This window comes from Zalophus californianus, chromosome 14, assembly GCF_009762305.2.
Source record: "Zalophus californianus isolate mZalCal1 chromosome 14, mZalCal1.pri.v2, whole genome shotgun sequence".
NCBI classification, from domain to species: domain Eukaryota; kingdom Metazoa; phylum Chordata; class Mammalia; order Carnivora; family Otariidae; genus Zalophus; species Zalophus californianus.
In genome coordinates this window covers 132,508-157,106 of record NC_045608.1, presented here as the reverse complement: position 1 = coordinate 157,106, position 24,599 = coordinate 132,508, and the positions used below count along the sequence as shown (strand labels likewise).

Here is a 24,599-nt window from a genome sequence, read left to right as displayed (position 1 = left end):
AATTTTGAACTGTGAAAAAACCCTAAGCAAAATACTAACAACTTGAATATGACTGTGTACTAAAGTAATAAAATAGTACCACATTCAAACAGGGTTTGAGGAACATTTGCAAGAATTACTAACAAGCAGAAAAACTACTGTTACTATAATAGTAACATTTAATGAACACTCTTGTACCCACTGTATTTTGAAGATGTGGGGATGCTCTATTCTATTATTTGTAAACATTTCATAATTTATCTCTGTATAAGTATTTTTTTTTGAAGATTTTATTTATTTATTTGACAGAGAGAGGCACAGCGAGAGAGGGAAAGTATTTTTTTTTTAAAGTAAGTTCTATGCCCAACGTGGGGCTTGAACTCCACCCCGACAGCGAGTTGCATGCTGTACAGGCTGAGCCAGCCAGGCGCCCCAGAATTTATCTCTGAATAAAAATCTTAAAAAATCATAACCAGGATATAGTCACACCCACAAAATTAGCAGGAATTGCTTAATATCAAATCTATAGGCAATGTTCAAACTTTTGTCATCTCATTAGATTTTTTTCAAGCAATTTCTTTGACTTACGGTCCAAATAAGGTTCGTATAATTTCAAGCCCCTTTTAATTTAGGGCTTGCCTTAGAGAACAGAGACCTCGTTACAGTGATGCAGCCCATTAATAGATGAAGGGACTCAGACGGATCGAAGAAAAGCTCCCGCACAGAGGGCGGGTCCGTGCAGGACGCCCACCACGGACCGCCAGCGGCACTCACCAAGGCGGCTTCTCCTCGGTCCGCCCCCGGCCCCCCCGCCCCCCACACTCCGGGCGCGGCTCCGCGTCTTCCCAGCCCCCGTCTCCCGGCCGGACGCAGGGCCAGGCCCGGCTGCCCGCAGAGCTCGGGTGGGCGCTGAGCACCGGGGCGACTGCCCCCCACGTCCCCTCTCACGGGCCCCGTCTCCTCAACTCTGCGCGCTCCTACACGCTCACCTGTCCCTGGGGGACCTGCCTCGGCGTCAGAACCACCGGTCAGCCGCGGGAAGGGAGAGGAGAGCGCGCGCTGGGCGGGCGGGCCGGCGGCGGCGTCCGGAGGCCCCCAGGCCAGAGGAGGAAAGCAGCACTCCCAATTCCCGCGCTACGAGGCCCCAAAAAGCCGAAGGGCGGGGACTACATTTCCCAGGAGGCCCCGCGCCGCCCAGGCCCGCCCCGCGGAGGGATTCTGGGCTCGCGTCCCGGCTGCGCTCCCCGGGGGAGAGGCCGCGGCGCGTGCGTGCGTGGCCGGGAGGAGGGGGGGAATATGTGTGGGACGGGCCGGGGCCGCGGCGCGAACGTGAGGGGACGGGGGTGGCGTGTGTGGGACCGGCCGGGGCCGCAGCGCGAGCGTGAGGGGCGCGGGCGTGAGGGGACGCGGGGTGGGTGTGTGGGGGGCGGGCCGGGGCCGCGGCGCGTGCGTGAAGGGACGGGGTGGGCGTGTGTGGGACGGGCCGGGGCCGCGGCGCGTGCGTGAAGGGGACGCGGGCGTGAGGGACGCGGGGTGGGCGTGTGTGGGGCGGGCCGGGGCCGCGGCGCGTGCGTGAAGGGACGGGGGCGGTGTGTGTGGGACCGGCCGGGGTCGCGGCGCGAGCGTGAGGGGACGCGGGGCTGGCGGGCCGGTGAGGGGTGAGGAGAGCCGGCAGCCACCCGGACCGACCGTCCGCACCCCGGTGGTCGCGGGGCGCCTGCTCGCGGAGGCCCAGCTCGTCACTGATTTGCCGTTGCTGCTGCCATTGTGACGGATCGCCTACCCCTGCGCGCCTGCTGGGTGCTCACTGCAGGTACACGCGCGCTGGTGTGCGTGTGTGTGCGCGCGTGCGTGTGTGTACACGCGCGCTGGTGTGTGAGTGCGCGCGTGTGTGCGCGCGCTGGTGTGTGTGCGCGCGCGTGCGCGTGTGTGTACACGCGCGCTGGTGTGTGAGTGCGTGTGTGTGTGCGCGCGCTGGTGTGTGTGTACACGCGCGCTGGTGTGTGAGTGCGTGTGTGTGCGCGCGCTGGTGTGTGTGCGCGCGCGTGCGCGTGTATACACGCGCGCTGGTGTGCGTGCGTGTGCGCGCGCGCTGGGGCGTCCTTCCCGCAGCCCTGGGCTTGCGAGCCTCGTGGTTGTCGGCGGACGATGATTTCCTCGCGGCGAAGGGCGTCGCCCGGGCGTGATTTTCACCCCGCGCGGGAGCGGCGGTTTCCCCGCCGCGGGGTACCCCGTGACTTCACGTCGTGGCGTTAACGGCCCCCGGTCCTGTTTGGCAGGACTAGCGGCGACCCCCGAGTGTCTGCGTGCGCTCTGCGGCGGTGGCGGGGCCGGGAGGCCTGAGCCGCACACTCAGGGAGGGGCAGGGGGTTTCCTGTGACCCCGCTTTCCTTTTCCCCAGCTAGGGCTAGCCGTTCGACATTTTGCTTATGGCTTTTCTAGCATTTGCTGAAAAGGATCGTGCTCTTTTTGTTAGAGCAGGAAATTTCTTAGCAGTAAAAGCCTTCGTCCCTAGGAGAAACCAGACGTGGTTACACTGGTTTTCAAGTACAAACCATCGGATTCTGTTCGTGGAGAGTGTCGGAGCCGCATGCTGCTTGCTTCTTGAAGAAGTGGGTCTGTTTTCATCCGTTTAGCGGTAGAAGGGGCTGGATAGGTTTCAGTTTCTCGGTCTAGTCTGAAAATACTAAGTTAAATAAACCTTCTCACTTGTTGAAGTTATATTGACAGTTACTTTCCTCAATTTCTTGTCGTATCAGCATTCTCAGTCTTTCAGATCAGGCCAGTCGGTGGGTGGTCTTTTACAAAAAAATTCTGAAAAAGCCCTGTATCTCTAGCTCCCACCTCCTTGGTCTTTAGTGTGTGTGTTTTTTAAATCAAGTAGATTAACTGGAGGTGGGTATGTGTTTAACGTAGTTTTATTTTTCGTAATTTTTATTTTTCAGAGACACCTCAAGTTTAATGTGTTTTTATTTTTCCTCCATACGAGAATTGTTAAGCTATTCAAAATGATATCTTTCATCCGATATCTGGTATGGTGTCACAGGTAAGGTTAACACCAGCCTTACGTAGATCCCACCCAGGGTCTGTGGAGAAGGTGAAGCATTTCAGTTCTTCAAGGTGTTGTCTTTTACGAAGAAGTGAAAGGAAACATGAGATGTCATCCAGAACGCGTGCTGATAAACCTTGTCAGGTTGGCAATGTTGACTGTAGTTAACTGTCTAGACAGGTAAATAGCACAACTCTTCCTCTGTCTTGCAAAGCTTCCTGGACGGTGAATTTCACACATTCTTGCCTATTCTTGAAAATTGTTCCCTTGTTTTGTCATTTCTTCTCTCAACACACATTTCTTGGGCTCTTAGCATGTGCCAGCCACAGGGCCAGGATTTGAGATACAGATAAATTAAAGAAGGAAGTTTGTTTATCAGTATTTTATATTAACATTGTCTTCAAATTCCGCTTAGGACAATACCGTATTTACACAGATATAAAGCATACCTTCTGGAAAAAAGACTACAAAATTATTCTATTAATTAACTACACCTCCGCCATATGAAAGAGATTCAGTTAAAATCAATGAGTTTTGGGCGCCTGGGTGGCTCAGTCGTGAAGCGTCTGCCTTCGGCTCAGGTCATGATCCCAGGGTCCTGGGATCGAGTCCCACATCCGGCTCCCTGCTCAGCAGGAAGCCTGCTTCTCCCTCCCCCACTCCCCCTGCTTGTGTTCCTGCTCTCGCTGTCTCTGTCAAATAAATAAATAAAATCTTTAAAAAAAAAATCAATGAGTTTTTAATAAAGTGACTGAGAAGGAAATATGTTAAGTGAACAGATTGCTTTACTGTCCTCAGTAACAAGCTAACACACGTGTTTCTGGAAGAAAGTCTACTCACAACAGTAATAGAATACCTAATATTAATTTTAACTAGAAATATGCCTGAACTATATGAGAACACTTTAAAACCTTACTAGGAGGTAGAAGTATAAAGGATGAATGGGAATGAGACCAGTTCTGTTTTTTATTAAATTCAGTTGTCAAGGAAATATAAATGGAATTTTTTTCAAGAATACCCATGCACTGTGTTCTTTATGTCTTCATCTTCTTAAAAATGTTATGGAAGTGGCTTATTGCTTTTCATAATTTGGTGAAAAAATGTTTCTGTTAAAGAGAAATACTCCTAGAAATGATGGGTTTCTGTGGTTTACATGACGTAATTCAAACACTGAAGGCTTAGTAACATAGTTTAAAAAACCTTTTAGGTTTTAAGAACTTTTATTTTAAGGAAAAGGAAGCTTCATATTATAACATCTGTTGTTTTGCTTACAATACACCTTGACCTGCAGTACTCCTTCTTGCATGTCTATCAGAGTCGTTGTCTCCTATCACATTAGCATGTCTTATATCTTCTGGCCACAAAGCAGGGTCAGGACTGGGTGTGGCATAGGCTGTATATGTATCCCTGACACAGTACCAACACCCAGACCATCATTTTTGCCTCTTTCACACAATACCTCTCTGCTATCTCATTCTTACCTTTTGTCATATTTCATTATGAAAACTTTTGAATGTACAGCTAAATTAAAAGAATACTTGTAAACCCTCCTCTTAGACTCCACCATTAACATTTTACTCTACTTGTTTTAACATATATCTATTTCTTTATCAGTCCATCTTTTTTTGGTGTGTATTGAGTAAATTGCATACATCAGTATACTTCCCTTAAATACTTGAAAATGTATATGTGTTATAAACTAGAATTCAATATTCATTTAGCTTTTTCTTTTGATGTAAAATTTATAAAAAATGAAGTGCACAAAATGAAAGTATACATTTGCTGAGTTTTTGCAGGTGCATGGTCTTTGCCTTTTGTATCTTCAAGTATGTCTTTGCCATCTCTCCTGGCCCCAGAGTTCTAATTCTGTGGCTGCTGGGTCCTTTTGCTAATCATTCCTTGCCCTTTGCACATGCTAAAAACTAATGAACTTACTAAAAATCTAAAGAAATCCTGTTCTCTTTTATTAAGAAGCATATACTCCAGGGGTGCCTGGGTGCCTCAGTTGGTTGAGCATTCGACTCTTGGTTTCAGCTCCGGTCATGAACTCATGGTCCCAAGTCATGATCTCAGGGTCCCAAGTCAGGCTCCACACTGGGACAGGAGTCTGCTTGAGACTCTCTCCCTTTCCTTCCCCCTCTACCCCTCTCCCTGCTCCCTCGTTCTCTCTAAAGTAAATCAGTCTTAAAAAAAAAAAAAAAGAAGAAGCATATACTTCATATACCTGAATGAAATGCTCTCCCTGACAGGGTCTTGCCTATCTCTGGGTACTGGCGCTCAAGTACTGGGTCTTCAAATGGAGACTGGAGGGCAGACACCTTGGGAAACAGAGACATAATCTTTGTGGGTGCTCGTTAAGTATTGGACAAATGCCAGTGGAACAAATATGAAGTTGAAAGCACTATGCTAGTCTCTTAGATTTAAAATGAGATTATCCCAATTCTCAAGTAGTTCCTTATAAGGGAGGTGGGCAGTAAGTAGGGTGTTGAAGTGCTAGAATCATGTACAAAGTTCTCCATGATTATTGGCCAGGGAACAGTTATTCTCTCTGGGACAACAGGAAGGCTTGTCAGAAAAGGTGGCATTTAAATGAGGCCCAGAGAGCATGGGGCGAGTGCAGCAGGAATTAAGTTTGAAATGTTGTCAAGGCCGTGAAAGTAGATGGTTGTGAAGCTTGTATGCCCAGTGACTTGGTTGGAGCCGTGCTGCAGAACCTCTTATGCCCTGGGTAGTCTCTTTCCTAGCCTTCTGGTTCTTACTGAAAGCTTCTTGCAGCCCATCTCTGCCCTGGTGGTAGGCAGAATAATCACTCCCCAAAGAACCAGAACCTGTGGATATATTAATATTGCTATATGGCAGAAGGGACCTTGCAGATGTGATTCAACTAAGGACCTTAAGATGGGGAGATTACCCTGGATTGTTGGGTGGGCCCAGTATAATCACAGAGATCCATCAGAGTTGGAATAGGGAGGCAGAAGGTGAGCATCAGGGGGAGATGTGACTATAGAAGAAAGGCATAGAGAGAGCTGGTGTTGCTAGCTTCCTGCCTTACAAGCTTCCAATTGATGCCTCCATCTGAGCTTCTGACTCCATCCCTTGCCCTGTTCTCTCCTCTGGCTTCAACCTGCTTGTCTGTTACTTCCTTCCTCTCAGTCTGCAGACACTCTCCAGTCCCCAGCACCTCTTCCAGGTGTGCCCTTTCTCTTCTTTTTTCACCTCCAAACTTTTCATTCCTTTTGTGGAATTTGCTGTTGCCAGCGATATATTGAGACTAGTGTCCCCTAATCACTAGTGAACCCTTATCTAACCAATCCTGTACGTTATGCTCCTTAACTTACCCGAACTCTTTTAAGTCTCCCCTCCTTGAAATTCTCTCTTCTGGCTTTTGATACACCTCTCTTCCGGATCTTCTCATTCTCTAGTGGGTCTTTCTTTGCCTCCTTCATGGGCTTTTCTTTCTCTTCTGTTTGCTTCCTAAATGTTGATTTTCCCAATAATCTAATCCTGGTCTTACAGTTCATTGTACTCTTCACATTATCTTTGGTTGACTTTATATACTGCCATGGTGTCATCTGATAAGACCATTAACTGACTTTATCAAATCTTACTGTTTCTTAGTGGGCTTTATAGGAATTATTATGTCATAGGGTTGTTGGTAGGAATGTATGATCTCATTTAGACTCTTGTCCATCTGCCTACTTCACCTTTATCTCATAGTGGAAGAACACAGTCACTCTCAAATCTATGACAAAAGACCATCCCCCAACCCCCATATCTTGTTGGAGAATACAGCTGAGTAGCTTGGATATAGATAAAGATATAATAGAAATGTTGAAGGCAGATGATACAGCTGGATAACCCTCACATCTACATATGTCTCCTAAATGTCATTTCTCTGTCCCACTTTCTGAGTTTAAAACCAGCCCCATCAGGATGTGAGGACGATCTGGCTGCAACATCTGTCACCCCATTGATCACCAAGGTTGGTTTAGCTGATCTGGGCAGGTAGGTGGGTGTCCCCTTCCTCCTTCACTGCTCCACGTGCATCCCTCCGGAAGTTGCAGGTTCATTCAAAGAGGACAACCTTCCCCAATAGAGGAGGACCATTCTTTGGTCATGGGTATACAAGAAGCTGCGCTCCCTGCTAGAACTTCCAAACAAGCTCTCAAGGTCCATTTGTAGGAGAACAGGTTTCCAAAGACTCCAGACACATCCAAATGAGGTGCTGCATGTGGCAGTCTGCCTTTCTTTAAAACAAAACAAAAAACAGCCCAGTACCATCATTTCTCTAGTGCCTGCCCCTCCTGATACGTTGTTGTCCTATCAGTCACCCAGGAAACTGGGAGTCATCTTTAACCCCTAACCCATCTTCACATCCATATCCATTTGATTTCCAGGATATACCAATCTTTCCAAAGTCTACCTGCTCTGCATTTCTACCCTTAGTCCTAATTTGTGTTCCCATCCTCTGGATTATGGTGTTAGCCTCCTTCCTTGTTCCTTTGCTACTGTTATATCTTCCATCAGTCCATTACACAACTGCCCCAGATGCAGAGAAAGCATTTTTAAGGTGCAAATCTAGTATCGTTTCTGGGTTTATAATATGTAGGACAGAGTCTCAAAATGGCTTTTTTGTCCTTTTGTAACCTAGGTCTGGTCATGTGTGTCTATGGGCTCCCTTCTGGCTGTTCCCTGCCCTTCACAGTATGCACCAGCTGCAGTGAGCTCCCTTCCCCATACATCATTGTCTTAGGCTCTGCCTTTGTTTACACAGGCCCCCACACTTCTTTGCCTAATTAGCTCTAGGACCCAGCCTTGAAATCACCAGGTGGTGCTGGGTGCTATTTTCTGTGTTCCATGACCCCTTGGGCATGCATGCTGTTGTCAGAGCAGTAATCATAGTGGACTGTAGGTGTCCATTTTCAGTGTCTTCAGCTAGACTCAGCTGCTTGCTGTCAGGAATAAATATTCATGTTTTTATCTCCTGGGCCTTGTACAGAGCCAGGCGCATAGTAAGTGTCCACTAATTATTTAAAATGACAGAAGAAGATCCAAATATATAACATCAAGATAGTAATCAACTTACCAACTGTTTCCCTAAACACAAAACTCATCCCAGTATCCCCACATGGCAGTGATAATTGTTACTTTAGAGAAATCCGTTTTGGCCAGTTGCACAGAAAGATTCTTTGTGTATCTGGTGACTGATAGAAGAATCTGATTATTCTGGGTGCCTGGGTGGCTCAGTCAGTTGAGCATCTGACTCTTGGTTTCAGCTTAGGTCATGATCTCAGGGTCTTGGGATGGAGCTCCACATCGGGCTCTGTGCTCTGCGTGGAGTCGGCTGGAGGTTATCTCCCTCTTCCTCTGCTCCTTTCCTGCTCGTGCACATGTGCATGCTTTCCCTCTAAAATAAATAAAATCTTGGGGCGCCTGGCTGGCTCCCCAAGATTAAGCGTCTATTCAGCCTCGTTAAGCGTCTGCCTTCGTCTCAGGTCATGATCCCAGTGTCCTGGGATCGAGTTCCACATCGGGCTCCCTGCGGGAAGCCTGCTTCTCCCTCTCCCACTCCCCCTGCTTGTGTTCCCTCTCTTGCTGTCTCTCTCTGTCAAATAAATAAATAAAATCTTAAAAAAAAAAATCTTAAAAGAATCTGATTATCCCTAAGAGATGGTAGGATTTAATTAATTGATTAGTTCAAATAGGTTTGAATTGTTGTGTAGGTTAAATAATGGCTTAGATCAGTGATTCTCAAGCATGGCTTCACAGTTGAGTCACCCAGGGAACTATTTAAAAGAAACAAAAGCCTAGCCCCTCACCATACAATTAAGTCAGAATCGCTCAGAGAAGGATGGCATGGGACCCAGGTGTCATAATTTATGAATATACTTGGCATTTCCAGCATTCAGTTAGGGCTGAAAACCACTGGTTTAGATAAAGGTTTGAGTAAGTTATCAGAACTGGAGGTTAAGGGAAATTAGGATGACATGAGACTAATTGCAGGCTTTTTGTATTTTATATAACCCTAAAATGGGAGAGTTAATGGAATGGACCTTAGATACCTATGTAAAGTAGAGGCTGTACTGTAGTTTTTTTAATAAGATCCGATTGAAAATTTATTGGTGGCCAGAATTTCCTGCTTTCTTAGGCAACCTGATCTATTTCCAGGTGTCATATGATTATAATATTGACTTGCAATTGATTTCTTTGTGACTGCACACATTACTCCCAAGTCTGCGCTCTGGAGCAACTCAAAATAAATATCCCTGTTTCACAGGACCTGTAAATATGTGAAAACCATTCTCTTGCTTCCATAAAGTAATTTCTTACACAGTTTAACATCCCTGGTTATTTCAGCCTTTATTCATGTGACATTGAAAAATAAGTTCCGGGAGCGCCTGGGTGGCTCAGTTGTTAAGCGTCTGCCTTCGGCTCAGGTCATGATCCCAGAGTCCTGGGATCAAGCCCCGCATCAGGCTCCCTGCTCAGCGGGGAGCCTGCTTCTCCCTCTCCCACTCCCCCTGCTTGTGTTCCCTCTCTCGCTATGTCTCTCTCTGTCAAATAAATAAATAAAATCTTGAAAAAAAAGAAAAGAAAAGTAAGTTCCAGGAAAGGTTAAAAAACCTCCTAGTAAGTATTGGAGCAGGGACTTGAACCTGGGCAGTCTGGCTGCAGAATCCATGCTATTAGCCACAGTTGGAAATACGCAGTTGAGGTTGAGGAGCAAGGTCGGGATAGAAGACAGAGCGGTCTGTTCATGTAGCTGAAACATAGTTCTGTTGTGTGCCTGGCGGTGGGATAGACAGGATAAAACAAGTAGGTACACTGTGTGTCCTGGAAGTGCCCAGGGGGCACTGGAAGTGGAGACCGGGAGATGCAGCGAATCATTAGAGAAGACTGAGAACCCAGATGTACAGAGGGAAGCTAGGTGAGGAAGGAAACAAAGTAAATAAAGAGCTTCAAGAACAATCAGAAGGCCAACAGTGTCCTCTGTAGTAGATGTCATTGGTGAGCACCGGTTTAGTGGTGTGGCAGGGCAGAAGCCATACTGCTTTCATGCATGTAAATTTGCATAGAACTGAGATGGAAATCTGTAAGATCTCCAGAAGACAAAGGGGGCAAACAATGGGAAAGAAAACAGATTCAAAAGAACTGTAAATACAAACATATGGGAAATATTCAAGCCTAGTATTCAAAAGGTGGAAATTAAAAATACAATCTAAATTTAAAACAACTTAAAAACGCAACGTTTATAGACTTCTGTTTCTGGCCAACATGGAATGACAGGGACAACGGCAACAACAACAACAAAGACAGACAAAATACATGAAACAATCGGTCTAAGACCCTGGATATCAGATGACAAAGGATAGTCATCCCTGGGAGATGGAAACTCAACGAGGTAAGCCTTCTGATTGCCCCAGTTTATTGCCTTGAGAGGGTTTCCAGTTTACAGCAGAGGAAGGAGAAACTGAGGTGGAGCCCAGCAGACTTCCTGAGTCAAGGATGGAGCTGAGAATCTGGGGAAAGCAAAGCAGCCGGAGTTCATAGGACAGACCACCAGAGAGGACAGGTCTGCAGAGGGTCTCCCACGAGTCCTCAAGAGCACAGAGCAGCACGCATGTGTGAGGAAACTCCACAAGGCCAGGGAAGGAATCCTCTAAAGGGTTGGAGGGAATAGTCCTGATATTTGCATGGGGAATACTGCCTGTTATTACTAGCCAGACTGGAAAACTCTTGTAATTCCTGGAACATTGGGAGTGGAACTATTTATGTAAAGCACTGAAAGGAAAATTAACTCTACTTAGAATTCTAAATTCAGCAAAAATATATTTCAACAACAAAGACAAGACAACAGAATGGGAGAAAATATTTGGAAATTATATATCTGGTAAGGGTTTAATATATATAGGGTATATAAGTATATATGTGCTTATACATAGAATATGTAAAGAACTACAACTCAATAACAAAAACACAAACTATCCAATTTAAAAATGGGCAAAGGACTTGAATAGACATTTCTCCAAGGAGGATATGCAAATGGCTACTAAATACATGAAAATAATAGAAATCAAAATGCAATGAAATATCACTTCACACCAACTAGGATGGCTATAATAATTTAAAAAATGGAATAACAAGTTTTGGCAAGCATGTGGGGAAATTGGAACTCAGCATCACAACTCAACAGTGATGCTGCCACTGTGGAAACCAGTTTTGTGGGTCCTCCAAAAGCTAAACATGCAATTACCATATGACCCAGGACTTCCACTTCTAGGTATAGACCGGAAGGAATTGAAAGCAGGGACACGAGCGGATACTTGTATGCCAGTGTTCACAGGAGCACTGTGCACAAGAGCCAGTAGATGGAAACAACCCAGGGTCCATCAGCAGATGAAGGGACAAACAATGTGGTCTCTCCATACAACGGAATATTGTTTGGCCGTTAGAAGGAATGAAGTTCTGATTCATGCTACAGCATGGATGAACCTTGAAGACATGATGTGGAGTCACGTAAGCTAGATAAAAAGACAAATATTGTATGATTCCATTCACATGAATTTTCTAGAATTGGCAAATTCAGAGAGACAAAGGAGATTAGAGGTTATTGGAGTCTGAGGGGGTGCAGGAATAGGGAGTTTGGTTAATGTTTCAGAGTTTCCGTTGGGGTGATGAGAAAGCTTTGGAATTATTAGTGATGGTTGTACAATGTTGTGAATGTAATTAATGCCACTGAATTGTACACGTAACAATAAGATAGCAAATTTTGTTAATTTTTTTACTACAATTTTAGAGACTGATAATGTAATTGCCAAAAACCATTGGATTGTATACTTTGAGTGGATGAATTGTATGGTATGTGAATTATATCTTAGTAAAGCTGTTTAGAAAAAAAAGGCAAAATGAAGACATTTTCAGACTTAAAAAGCTGAAAGAATTCATTACCAGCAGACCCACATTGCAGGAAATGTTAAGAGATGGCCTTCAGGGAGAAAGGAAATGAAACCAAATGGAAATCTGGATCTACAGGAAAGAATGAAAAGCAGTGGCAATGGTAACTACGTAGGTAAATATATGATATTTTTCTTTATTATTTAAGTATCTTTAACAGATAATTGATCGTGTATTGGTTTCCTATTGCTGTGTAACAAACTATCACAAACTTAGTAGCTTCAAAAGCACCCACTTACTGGCTCACAGTTCTGTAGGTGGAAGTCTGACCCTCTCTGGCTGGGTTTTCTGCTCAGATATCCAACAGCTGCTTTCAAGGTGTTGGCTGGCCTGGGTTCTCATTTGGAGGCTCTGATTGTTGGCAGAATTCAGTTACTTGTGGCTGTGGGACTATGATAGGACTGGCTGTCAGCTGGGTCTTGCTCTTAGCTCCCAGAGACTGCCCCCATTCCTTGCTATGTGACACCATCCACCTGCAGGCCAGTAACGGCACATCACATGTTTCTTGTGCTTCTAATCTCTGACTTCCCTTCTCTGATCAGCTGGAGAAAACACTTTTTTTCTTATCTGTAAAGTAAGGGTGTTAGATCAAGGCAGGTTTTGTGTCTTGGTTTGTTTTTCTCAAAAAAGAGGATTTGTAGCAGCCGAACCATTAAGTTAAAAATGGAATTTTGCATGGAACTCTAGGGACTAAGGGGAAAATAGCAGTCTACATAGTTCTTCATACTCCCGGGAATTTCAGACATTGTAGATATATTTTTGGACTATTTGTGATGTTCCTCTTTGTGTGGTGGGTGTTTGCATTATACCCAGCTGGGTGTGAGGGAGTCTAGGTTGATGATTTATGAAGCCTCCCTGTCACAGCAGACTTTCTTCATTTTCTTTCTTTTCTCCAGCTGCATCTTCTTAGGATCTCCATTACTCAAAAAAGCATCATCAAAAACAAGGAGGGCATGGACGCCGAGTCACTAACTGCCAGGTCCCATGTAAGTTGGGCTGCCTTCTTTGTTTTCCAACTGAGAATCCCTTTTAGCTTAAGTTCTGGAGTTCCTTTGCCTAGGAACTTCAGAAATTATATCTTGGACACTAGTCTGGGAGACTAGCACTCTTTTGTTTGCTTTATTTGTACATGTAGTTTTATTCATATACTCTACACTATTCATATACCTTTTATATAAAAGAAATGCAGGTTTAACAGTGGGCAGGAGTCAAGTGGGGTAATATTAAGCACTCCGTTAAAATGCTTTGATCCACACTAGGGAACGAAGTCCACAGCACACTTCCTCCCTAAAAAATTAGGTGGGAACTGGGAACGTTGTGCCTTGAGGGTCTCTCTGGTTCCTGGTTGTCCTAGATGTGGAGCTGGCTATGTGATGCCTCCATGGGGAGCTCAGGCACAAGTTATGTACTTATTTAGGGGTAGCTGCCACCCAGGCATGAGGAGCTTGGAGGAGGGTGGAACCTCTGGGAGCATCCAGGGTGGGAGACTGGGTCCCGTGTGGGTCCAGCTTCCCCTGGAGCATCCTGTATGTATTACCTCTGGTATACTGAAAAATCCGACCAGAAAGTGTTGTGGTTTTTGCTTTCAGCTGTGCTACGTATTTTGAAGGACCTAAGAAAACTAGTCTATTATATTTACCCAGATATTTACTGTTTTTGTTGCTCATGCTTCATTCCTGAGATTTAAAGTTTCTCTTTGGTAACATTTCCCTTTTGCTTGAATAACTACTTTTAATATGTCTTTTAGAGCAGGTTTGCTGGTAACAAATTCTTTTACTTTATTTTAGAGTATATTTTGCATCATTCCTGAAATATGTTTTCACTGGGTATAGAAATGGCTTGACAGTTCTTTTTTTCAGTATTAAAAAAAACCATTATTCCCTTGTCTGACCTTCATGGTCTTTGAGGGGAAAAATCCTCATTCAAGTTAAGCGTTTCTTTGTGTAATCAGCATTTCTTTTTGATGTAGCTAATGAAGGCCTTGCTTCTCTATTGTTTGTCAAATTACTTTGTTACTATTAAAATAGAATCTCCATTTTTAAAAAAATGCTATTCAATGTTTAACGAAAATGTCTTGGATAATTATCTTAGATCAGAAAACATGGTGAGGTTGGTCTTTTTTTTAAAGATTTATTTATTTTAGAGAGTGCGTGTGCGAGTGGGGGGAGGACGGAGGGAGAGGGAAAAGGAGAGAAACAGACGTCCCACTGAGTGTGGAGCCCGACACGGGGCTCGATTTCACAACCCTGAGATCATGACCTGAGCCAAAACCAAGAGTTGGACACTTAATGTACTGAGCCACCCAGGCGCCCTGATGTTAGTCTCTTTGGCATTAAGTTGTACTTGGACTGAAGACTGTTTTTTTCTGCCTTGAATTAGGTTCTTTATTTCACAGAATATAAGTGTAGATTAACTTTGGTGTCTGATACTCCTTGCTATAGCTGTTTATAACAAACTTGATTTAAATAAAAGTTCTTTTCGGGCCCCTGGGTGGCTCAGTCACTTGGGTGTCTGACTCTTGGTTTCGGCTCAGGTCGTGATCTCAGGGTCCTGGCATCAAGCCCCTTGTTGGGCTCTGTGCTCAGTGGGGAGTCTTCTTAAGGATTATCTCTTTTTCTCTCTCCCCCTGCCCCTTCCCCCTAAAATAAACAAACAAACAGATGTTCTTCTGACAGTTTCTAAACCTAGAGCATAACATGGAACTGCTTTTTGGACATTCCTTTTAGGACTTGACCAGAACCCAAATAAGTACTACTCACTTTTGGGATAAATTCTGGTCCATCCTCTTTTCCTACCCCAATGCTGTCTGCCTAATCTCTCTTTCTGTGAGTACTCAAGAAGAGGAGGGCAGAGATATACATCGGGCTTACTACAGATTTGTTCCATGTTGTAGACACTGGTGACCTTCAAGGATATACTTGTGAACTTCACCAGAGAGGAGTGGAAGCTGCTGGATACTGCTCAGCAGATCATGTACAAAGATGTGATGCTGGAGAACTATAAGAACCTGATTTCCTTGGGTAAGACTAACTTCTGTTCTCAGAGATATCCCCCTGTGATGATTTTGGTTCTTTATTGATCAAAGGTATGGAGAATGAAGCACATATATCAGAGTGTGAGCTTGGGATTAAGGACCTAATTTCTTTGGGGCATAGAAGAGGGTTTTGTACTCACTTCTGTTTTTGTGGAAAAAAATTTTTTTTGTTTTGATTTGTTGAATTTTAAAAACATGCATATTTTGCTGCCTCTGTAGCCTCCCCTTGTCTACTCTTCAGAGTCCCCCCAGGACTAAGAAGGGGTTGGGGGTTGGGGCTGAATCTGGGATGGTCTTTGTGTCCAGCCCAGAGTTCCCCAACCCCTGTCCAGTTCTTTATCTTTTGCTGCGCACAGGGCATCAGCTTCCCAAACCAGATGTGATCCTCCAATTGGAGAAAGGGGAAGAGCCGTGGCTGGTGGAGAGAGGGATTCACCGGGAGACCCATCCAGGTGAGTACCAGTCAAGAGACATTGTAGGCAATAACCCAGATGAACTGTTAGGGGCTGGAATACCTGGACATAGTGGTCACTAGTTCTCCTCATTTCTATAGAGAAGACTGAGTTTATTTACCTTCTATTTCCCCGTGACAGTCTCTACAGTCTTATCACACACCATTTGCATTCAGAGACAAAGATGTGTTCTTCGTGAAAATTATCTTTCTGTTGATGTACTTGTTTCAGCTCTGTTGGTCTTGCTTTCCTGATTCTGACACTGATTCTAGCGTCCCCATTCTCTTATTTGTCATACAGTCTTTTCTTTCCTCCTTGCCTGCCTTTTCCCTTTTCTGTGGCCCCTTCTTGTGGCTTCGTGCTATATATAAGCCATGCAGTGGGGCTCGGTAACCCACCACTCTTCTGAGTTTGCAGAGGGCTTGCCAGTTCCTGCTGGCTGAACTCCTTTCTCTCTAGAACTGCTGCTCCCAAAACACCTTTTTCTTACTCTATTCTAGCTCTTTATTTCATGTTTTCTCAATTTATTCCTATTTTATTTTCATCTTGATATCTCTAAAATGCAAATCATTATGTGGATTCTGAACATCATGCCTTTCCCCAGCTTCCCTGTGCATTGAAAATCTGCTTTCTAGGTTAAGAAACAGAAGGTTGAAGGGGCACCTACGTGGCTCAGTTGGTAGAGCCTCTGACTTCAGCTCAGGTCATGATCTCAGGGTCTTGGGGACTGAGCCCCACATCGGGCTCCCTGCTCAGTGGGGTGTCTCCTTCTCCCTCTACCCTTCCCCCCTCTTTGTCTGTCTGTCTCTCAAATAAATAAATAAAATCTCTCTTAAAAAAAAAATAGAAAATTGTTTTTCTTCTTCCTTGATTCTATAGAAGCAGTCTTTTCCCTGACCTGTGTTTGTAAGTGCAGTCCTCTGGCATCTTCCTACGCACCCATCTTGGGTGCTGCTGTCTGAGGCATACTGCAGATAGCCTCCTTGGTGTGTGGTGAGGCATGTGACTCCACACGACTCCAGTGTGGCCTAGTCATGCTGTGAGGACCTGTGTTGCCTCTGTCTGATCCCCATTGTCCACATGTATCCGGTGCTTCCCTGCATCTCAAGCTTTGAGTGATGTGAATAAAATCTGTCAGTCTTAGTTGTCCTCTGTGAAACTTCTTATGACTCGTCGTCAAGTACAGGTCCCTTCCTTTTCGGAGCTTCCGCTTTAAGTGTACTTTTAAATATCATAAACTATTTTTTACTTGTTTTACATTTGGTCTTATAGGTGACTGCCTCAGTTTTCTGCCTCAGAGACAAGTCCTTCAATACACCGTTAAGAACTTGATCAGCCAGCTGCTTTGGTGCCTTGGGAAGAAAGATGGTTTTGTTTTCTTTCATTTCTCCATTATTTCCTTTATTTTTTTCATTCCTGTGTTCCTTCATGTAGGAAGCTTTCCTAGATGTCTCTTGACGACTATCTAAAACTAACTAGATCAACAGTTTAGATTTTTGTTGAGAATTTGTTGTCAAAAGAAATACTGAAGTTCCATGTGCTTAAACACATGGCTGTGTGAGCTTCATGATCAAAGTGGAAAGTATAATGAGTGGATCTAAAAATGCAAATGGGGGGGGTCACCTGCCTGGCTCAGTTGGTGGAATGTGTGACTCTTAATCTTGGGGTTGTAGGTTCAAGCCCCACATTGGGTGTAGAGGTTACTTAAATGAAATAAAATCTCTAAAAAGAATGCAGATGATGAGTTGATGAATGGATGTTATATGTTTTAAGTATAACTCACTTGAGTGTTGTGTTACATAATACATGGACAAATTTTAAAATTTTGATGAAGGAAAGCACCCTATTCATATGTTCAGACACGCCACTCACAGTTGTTCTTTGGTACCCAGCCGTCACTCTTCCTCACACATGTTCATTTTAGAATTTTCCAGTTGGCATTTGTGGTTTGAAAAACTTTCCATGGGATTTTGATGCCTTGGGTGGCGGGGAGGAGAGGGAAAAGATGGTGCATTTCCTGTCAGAAATCATGATGGCAGCGCACACGCACACACACACACACACACACACACACACACAATAGGCTGGTATTCAGCCTTAAAAAGGAAGGAAATTCTGCCGTCTGCTACAACATGGATCAACATTGAGGATATCATTTCGTGAAATAAGCCAGACACAAAAGAACAAGTAATGTATGATTCCTGTACACGAAGTTACTTAAAATCGTCAAAATCATAAAGATATAGCATAATGGTGCTTAGCAGGTACTGGCGGGAGGGGAGAACGGGGCCTTACTTTTTAAGAGGTACCAAGTTTCAGTTCTACAGATGAGAAGAGGTATGGGGATGGCCGCACACCTATGTGAATGTATGGAGTACCTGAGGTGTGCCCTTAAAAATGGTTAAGATGGTAAATTTTATGTTATGCCTAGTCTACCACAATTTAAGACAGAAAAAAGGGGCACCTGGGTAGCTCAGTTGGTTGAGCATCCAACTCTCGATTTTGGCTCAAGTTACGATCTCAGGATTGTGGGATTGACCCCTGTGTCCAGCTCTGTGCTTAGCAGAGAGTCTGCTTGGGATTCTCTCTCTGCCTCTCCATCTGCCCCCCCCCCCCCCGCCCAATATATAAATCTTTGAAAAACATTTAAAATTAAAACAGAAGAAGAGATCAGCGTGGGGAAAAAGCTAGTGACTGACACAATAGTGAAAGAGGATTGGGAATGGTGGGGTTCCCACAAAGAAGGTGGCAGTCGGGAGCCTGGCACGGGGATCATTGTCAGGTGAATTACTTTCCTGGTGCTGCCGAGATAAAGTTCCACAAACTGGGTGACATAAGTGTGCCCTCTTAAAGCTCCGGAGGTCAAAGTCTGAGATCAAGGTGTCAGCAGGGCCACAGGCCCTCTGCAGCCTCTAGGAGAGGACCCTTCCTTGCCTCTTGTGGCTCTGGTAGTCTCAGGTGTTCCATGGCTTCTGAGCACATCATTCCAGTCAGCCCCCGCCTTCACATGGCTTCCCTGTGTGTCTTTGTGTCTCTTCTCCTCCTGCAAGGACACCAGTCATCTTGGATTGGGGGCCCAGTCTGTACCAGTACAACTTCATTTAATGACATCTGCAGTGATCCTGTTTCCAAATAAGGTTGCATTCTGAGATATTGGAGGTTAGGACTTCAGTGTATCTTATTTGGGGCACACAATTCAACCCATACACCAGATAAGAATAGAATATCACCTCACTTGTGTAGGGAGAGGTGGTACTTTGTAAATAGTGTTTTTTGGGGATGCCTGGCTGGCTCATGTCGATAGAGCATGCAGCTCTTGATGTCGGGGTTGTGAGTTCAAGCCCCACGTTAGGCATAGAGATCACTTTTAAAAATACGGCTTTTTTTTTTTCTCCCCATAGGTTAAGAACCTAACATTTTGAGCGCCTGGGTGGCTCAGTCAGTTAAGCGTCTGCCTTCAGTTCAGGTCATGATCCCAGGGGCCTGGGATTGAGTCTTGCATCGGGCCCCCTGCTCTGTGGGGAGTCTGCTTCTTCCTCTCCCTCTCACTGCCCCTGCTTGTGTGTGTGCATGCTCGCTGTCTGTCCAATAAGTAAAATCTTTAAGAAAAAAAAAAACCTAACATTTTACCTTAAAGGCATTGAGAGACAAACAGGCTTTTAACCAGGGGACATAATGTACAGTAATACACACAGATATAAGCAAAGGAGCAAAAAAGTGCAGGAGAATATGAGTTAGGGGCCAGGTTGTAAGTTAGTGTCCCATGGTATGAGTCCTATCAGTTGTTAAGTCCTTTTCTTTTTTTTTTAAGATTTTATGTCTTTGGGACAGAGAAAGAGAGAACATGAGTAGGGGGAGGGGCAGAGGGAGAAACAGGCCCCCCGCTGAGCAGGGCTCGGTCCCAGGACCCTGAGATCATGACCAGAGCTGAAGGCAGATGCTTAACTGACTGAGCCACCCAGGCGTCCTAATTGTTAAGTCATGGTGTCTCAGAACAAAGGAATCAAAATACAAGACCAGGAGAATATTAATAATGATTACTGTGGTATTGCTTTGACCACACATGTGTCAGAGTTTGTAATGAGCTCACACCTTACAATACTTAACAAGAATCTTACACCACAAATACTGTTGTCTCTTGGATTACAGATAAGCAAAGTGATACTTGAAAAGTTTAACAACTTGTCTAAATTCACCACTAGTAGCATTAAAGCTTCGATTTAGAACTGGTATCTGGGTAACTTGTGTCCAGTTGCTTTTCCAGCCTGTCACATGGCCTTTCTGAGAGGTTCGTGTGCCAGTTATCTGGGCATTACTCTGTAGTGCTTTGGTGGTGTCAAGAACAGGCACTGTCTTGGCATATAGTTGGACTCATGTATTAGGAATGTGAAATTGGCTGTAGTTGGGAAGAATGCATGTCAGGAGAAGGCCCTGGCAACAAGTAGACATGTTAGGTTCTTGTGTCATTAGTAGATTAGATCATGGGAGTGTAGGCCTTTCTGTGAGATTTCTTTTATTGCCCCCTAGCACTGACTGTCCAATCCCATGTGTCCTACCCAGTCCTGTGTCTTCTAGCCCTCATTGCTCCTCTTACCTACTGCACAGCCCAGCGCCTTGCCTGTTTGCTGTTCTTCTCTGCCCTTCCTCACTGTCCATGAAGGCAGCCATACAAGCAGCTCTATACAGCCTACATACTTGTTTCCACATCCCACCATTCAGACCTTAATATGTTTTTTTTTTACTTACACAAAAGTTTCTCTCTCTCTCTTTTTTTTTTTTTTTTCAGATTTGGAGACTGCAGTTGAGATTAAATCATCAATTTCCAGTAAGAGCATTTCTAAAAATAAACAATCCTATGGTATTAAAATGGAAGGAATTGCAAAGAATGATCTCTGGTATTTGTCATTAGAAGAAGTCTGGAAATGTGAAGACCAGATGGACAAGTATCAGGAAAACCAGGAGAGACATTTGAGGCAAGTGGCATTCACCCAGAAGAGAGTACTTACTCAGGAGAGAGTCTGTGAAAATGGTAAATATGGGGGAAACTGTCTTCTTCCTACTCAGCTGGTACTGAGAGAGTATTTCCATAAACATGACTCACATACTAAAAATTTAAAACATAATTTAGTTTTTAGTGGTCATCAGGAAAGCTATGCAAGTAGCAGTGAATGTGGTCCAACCTTCTGTCAAAACATTCACCTTATTCAGTTTGCAAGAACCCAGCCAGGAGATAAGTCCTACAAATGCCCTGATCCTGTTAACTCTCTTACTGGTGGTACATCCCTTGGTATATCAAAGGGTATACATAGGGAGAAACCCTATGAATGTAAGGAGTGTGGAAAATTCTTCAGCTGGCGCTCTAATCTTACCAGGCATCGGCTTATTCATACTGGAGAAAAACCCTATGAGTGTAAAGAATGTGGAAAATCTTTCAGCCGGAGTTCTCACCTCATTGGACATCAGAAGACTCACACTGGTGAAGAACCCTATGAATGTAAAGAGTGTGGAAAGTCCTTCAGCTGGTTTTCTCACCTTGTCACCCATCAGAGAACTCACACAGGAGACAAACTGTACACATGTAGCCAGTGTGGGAAATCTTTTGTTCACAGCTCCAGGCTTATTAGGCACCAGAGAACTCATACTGGAGAGAAACCCTATGAATGTCCTGAGTGTGGGAAGTCTTTCAGACAGAGCACACATCTCATTCTGCATCAGAGAACTCATGTGAGAGTAAGGCCCTATGAGTGTAACGAGTGTGGGAAATCTTATAGCCAGAGATCTCACCTTGTGGTGCACCACAGAACTCACACCGGACTGAAGCCCTTCGAGTGTAAAGACTGTGGAAAATGCTTCAGTCGAAGCTCTCACCTGTTCTCCCATCAGAGAACCCACACTGGAGAGAAACCATATGAATGCCATGATTGCGGGAAATCCTTCAGCCAGAGTTCTGCCCTCATTGTGCATCAGAGAATTCATACTGGAGAGAAGCCATATGAATGTTGCCAATGTGGAAAAGCCTTCATCCGGAAGAATGACCTTATTAAGCATCAGAGGGTTCATGTTGGGGAAAACACCTATAAGTGTAATCAGTGTGGGATTGTCTTCAGCCAGAACTCTCCACTGATTGTACATCAAATAGCCCACACTGGAGAACAGTTCTCAACATGTAACCAGTGTGGGACAGCACTTGTCAACAGCCCTAACCTTATTCGATACCAGACCAATCATATTAGAGGAAATACTTACTAATATAGTGAATATGGAGAGTTCTGTACAAAGAGCAGTAACTTTCTTTTGCATTGGAAACTCCTGGGGAGAAGCTGTGTAGATGTAATCTGTGCAGAAATGCTTTCAGTCTTGTTACTACCCTTTTGTGCACTAGAGAACTGGTCCTAGAAGGGAGAATAACCCAAGATTTCATTTTAGTACACAAATATATCAGCTTTTCTTTCCACAAATTCCTACAAAAGCAGTCGTCCTCGGAGCATTCTTGACCAAGCCTTAAAATGCTAAAATCTGAGAAGTAGGTGAGTTGTTGAGAGATTATCCAACTTTGTTACCTTCTTCAAAAAAATAGAGTTGCTACTGCAAAGAATAAAAAATTGATACAGTTATTGTAACAAAAGTGGAAAATAGTATTCCAGTGAGTTAATATGCTCCCCCCTCCTTTTTTTACTTAATTGTCCTTCTGGGACATTTAGTAGTGTTTACTGTTTTATGTGTCTGATTTAAGCCCCATTTTGGTTAGCAGCAGGGAAAATGCTTATAATGTAATGTAGAAAAATAACATTTACTAGTAATGGTACTTATTTTAAATATATTTGCATGTGGGCAGGAATTGGAAAAGTAACCATGGATAAATGAACGGAAATGATTTGTTAGGTAATGGGATTGAGTTTTATAGTTTATTCCATGTTACTCTGATAATTATTTGAAGATATTTTTAAATATTAAGAAAAGGATATCCAGCTTCTCTATTCTATCATCAAGGACATTCAAGAACCATCTACTAGCAGACTTTCCCATTCTGTATTGTTTAGGGTCATAGTTAGAGTTGCACTCTTTGAGACAGGGTGCTAAAGGCTCCTGGGAATTTAGAAACAGTGATTCTTCAGACATGGGGATCTAGAGGAAGATTAGGTATTTGAGCACACCAGGGAGGGTCCCCATTTGAGTGGGAACAGGTACTTGGGCCATACTTAGAGCAACTATGCTCATGAAATAAACAGCAGTGCCCAAAGCCACCCTCCTTCCAAGGTAGTCCTTTATCTTTATAAAGGAAACATAGTGGTTAAATGCATAAGCTTGAGCTAGACTACCCAAGTTGAAATTCCACCTCTGTCCTTAACTTGTTGAGTGAACTTGGGCATACTGCCTAACCTCTCTGTGCCTAACTTACAGATCTCCACTTCTTTAAATTAGGGATATTACTTACCTTGTAGGACTGTGGTGGGTATTAAGTGAGTAAACACATAAGCAGTTTAGAATAGTGCCTGATGTATATTAAGTGCTTTATCATTGCTAGCTGTGGTGATTGGTGTTACTGTCGTTGCCTCACCTTGGTGTGTGTCATTGAATTTAAACCTGCCTGAGTGTAAGAGCTCAGAGGGCTCTTGCTTCCCTCCCAGCCATGTTTCCCTCTTTGTCAGCACTTAGCCTGAGGAAATCAGTGCCCATATTGGGTGTATTGACTCATTTCCAAGGATCAGTAAACAGCTTTTAATATTGTATACGAAATCATCTTGTTTGTACAGAGATAATATCTTCTAGGGAGAGGAGCCTAATCTTCAGATTCTGTGATAAGTTCATGACCCCCCAAAGAATTAACAATAGAACCTGTTTTAATTCTCTTTCATTCTGTAAATGGATCTCCTGTGTGTAGGGACTAGCCATTATCTGCCATTTGCCAGCAAACAAGATATATGTTAGATGCTTAATGATTGATGGTTGAATGATAAATATTTTTGAGACCATGAGGACAAAGATCTTGATGTCTCTCTCACAGGAAAAATCTAGAAATGATTGCTAGTGTCATGAGACTTGGGAGCCACAGGGAACATAAGACCATCTAACTCGTACTCTTCATCATACAGTTGAGATAAGGTGAGTTGGCGCAGGTCTCACATTTTGAGTGAAGTTAGATCCAGAACTAGATCTCTGGTCTCTCCATTACTACTGCTCTCCTCGGTGCATATATACCAATGACAAATATAATATACTCCTTTTAAAAGGAGTTTTCATGATAAACAGCAGTTCTTTATGGGAGTGGAAGAGTAGCCCCTTAACTTGGCCTCTTAGAGTTTCTGATAACCTATGGCTCAATTGTCCTCAACTGTATAATGGAGGTACTTCTAGTATCTACCTCAGAGGGTTGTTGTGTGGATTAAGTGAGATAATGTGTATAAAGTATTTAAAACAGTGCCTGGCACACAAGTACTATATGTGTTACCTACTACTAATATTACTAATATTAACACACTAAGGAATGTAGGAAGAGAGAAATGTCTATGGATGATCACTAAAACAGTACTTATAATAGTGCAGAATTTGCAGTATAAAATGTATAATATTATGCAGACATTAAAATTATGCAAAGTTAAGAAAAATGTTGATGCTGTCGTGTGTTGAAGAAAGCATGATAAATAATTGTTAATATGGAGTAAACTCAAATATATAAAAATAAATGAATTGTAAATAAGTGAAAATGAATCTTTCTCAAAACTCTTAAGGAAGTGGCGCCTGGGTGGCTCAGTCGTTAAGCGTCTGCCTTCAGCTCAGGTCATGATCCCGGGGTCCTGGGATCGAGCCCCGCAGGAGCCTGCTTCTCCCTCTCCCACTCCCCCTGCTTGTGTTCCCTCTCTCGCTGTGTCTCTCGCTGTCAAATGAATAAATAAAATCTCTAAAAAAAAAAAAAAAACTTAAGGAAATTTGTCAAAAGATTAATAACAGTTAACCTACTTTCTTTTCTCTTTCTCCTTTCTTCCTTTCTTTTTTGTACTTTTCTATTTTTTCCAAAGTCTCCTCAACAAATATATACTACTTTTAGGATCAGGAAAACAGTCTCTTCAGTAAGGGAATATTTTCTTTCCAAAGTTTTCATATTCAAATAAACTACTAGAACCTTAATAAG

At 43.7% G+C, this 24,599-nt stretch overlaps 1 protein-coding gene across 8 annotated transcripts; it reads left to right on the top strand.

Annotated features, from left to right (window-relative positions):
• The first annotated feature begins 887 nt into the window (after window positions 1–887).
• On the top strand, window positions 888–24,214 carry ZNF10 (zinc finger protein 10). 8 transcript variants are annotated; one of them, XM_027577221.1, is made up of 7 exons: window positions 1,539–1,792; window positions 12,880–12,969; window positions 14,877–15,003; window positions 15,374–15,469; window positions 20,256–20,294; window positions 20,379–20,498; window positions 20,598–24,214. In XM_027577221.1, the coding sequence occupies exons 2-7, from the start codon at window positions 12,937–12,939 to the stop codon at window positions 21,716–21,718; spliced, it is 1,536 nt and encodes a 511-aa protein (XP_027433022.1). In that variant the 5' UTR covers window positions 1,539–1,792; window positions 12,880–12,936; the 3' UTR covers window positions 21,719–24,214. The 8 variants fall into 8 exon arrangements, with proteins under 8 accessions (XP_027433017.1, XP_027433022.1, XP_027433019.1 ...); XM_027577218.1 differs by having other exon boundaries at window positions 20,382–24,214; XM_027577217.1 differs by having other exon boundaries at window positions 20,379–24,214.
• The last annotated feature ends 385 nt before the right edge of the window (window positions 24,215–24,599 follow it).

Coding starts and splice junctions, on each gene's coding strand:
- ZNF10 (XM_027577216.1), top strand. CDS start 12,937: ATGGACGCCGAGTCACTAACTGCCAGGTCCCAT. Junction 15,004..15,373: donor TAAGAACCTGATTTCCTTGG/GTAAGACTAACT, acceptor TGCTGCGCACAG/GGCATCAGCTTCCCAAACCA. Junction 15,470..20,255: donor TCACCGGGAGACCCATCCAG/GTGAGTACCAGT, acceptor TTTTTTTTTCAG/ATTTGGAGACTGCAGTTGAG.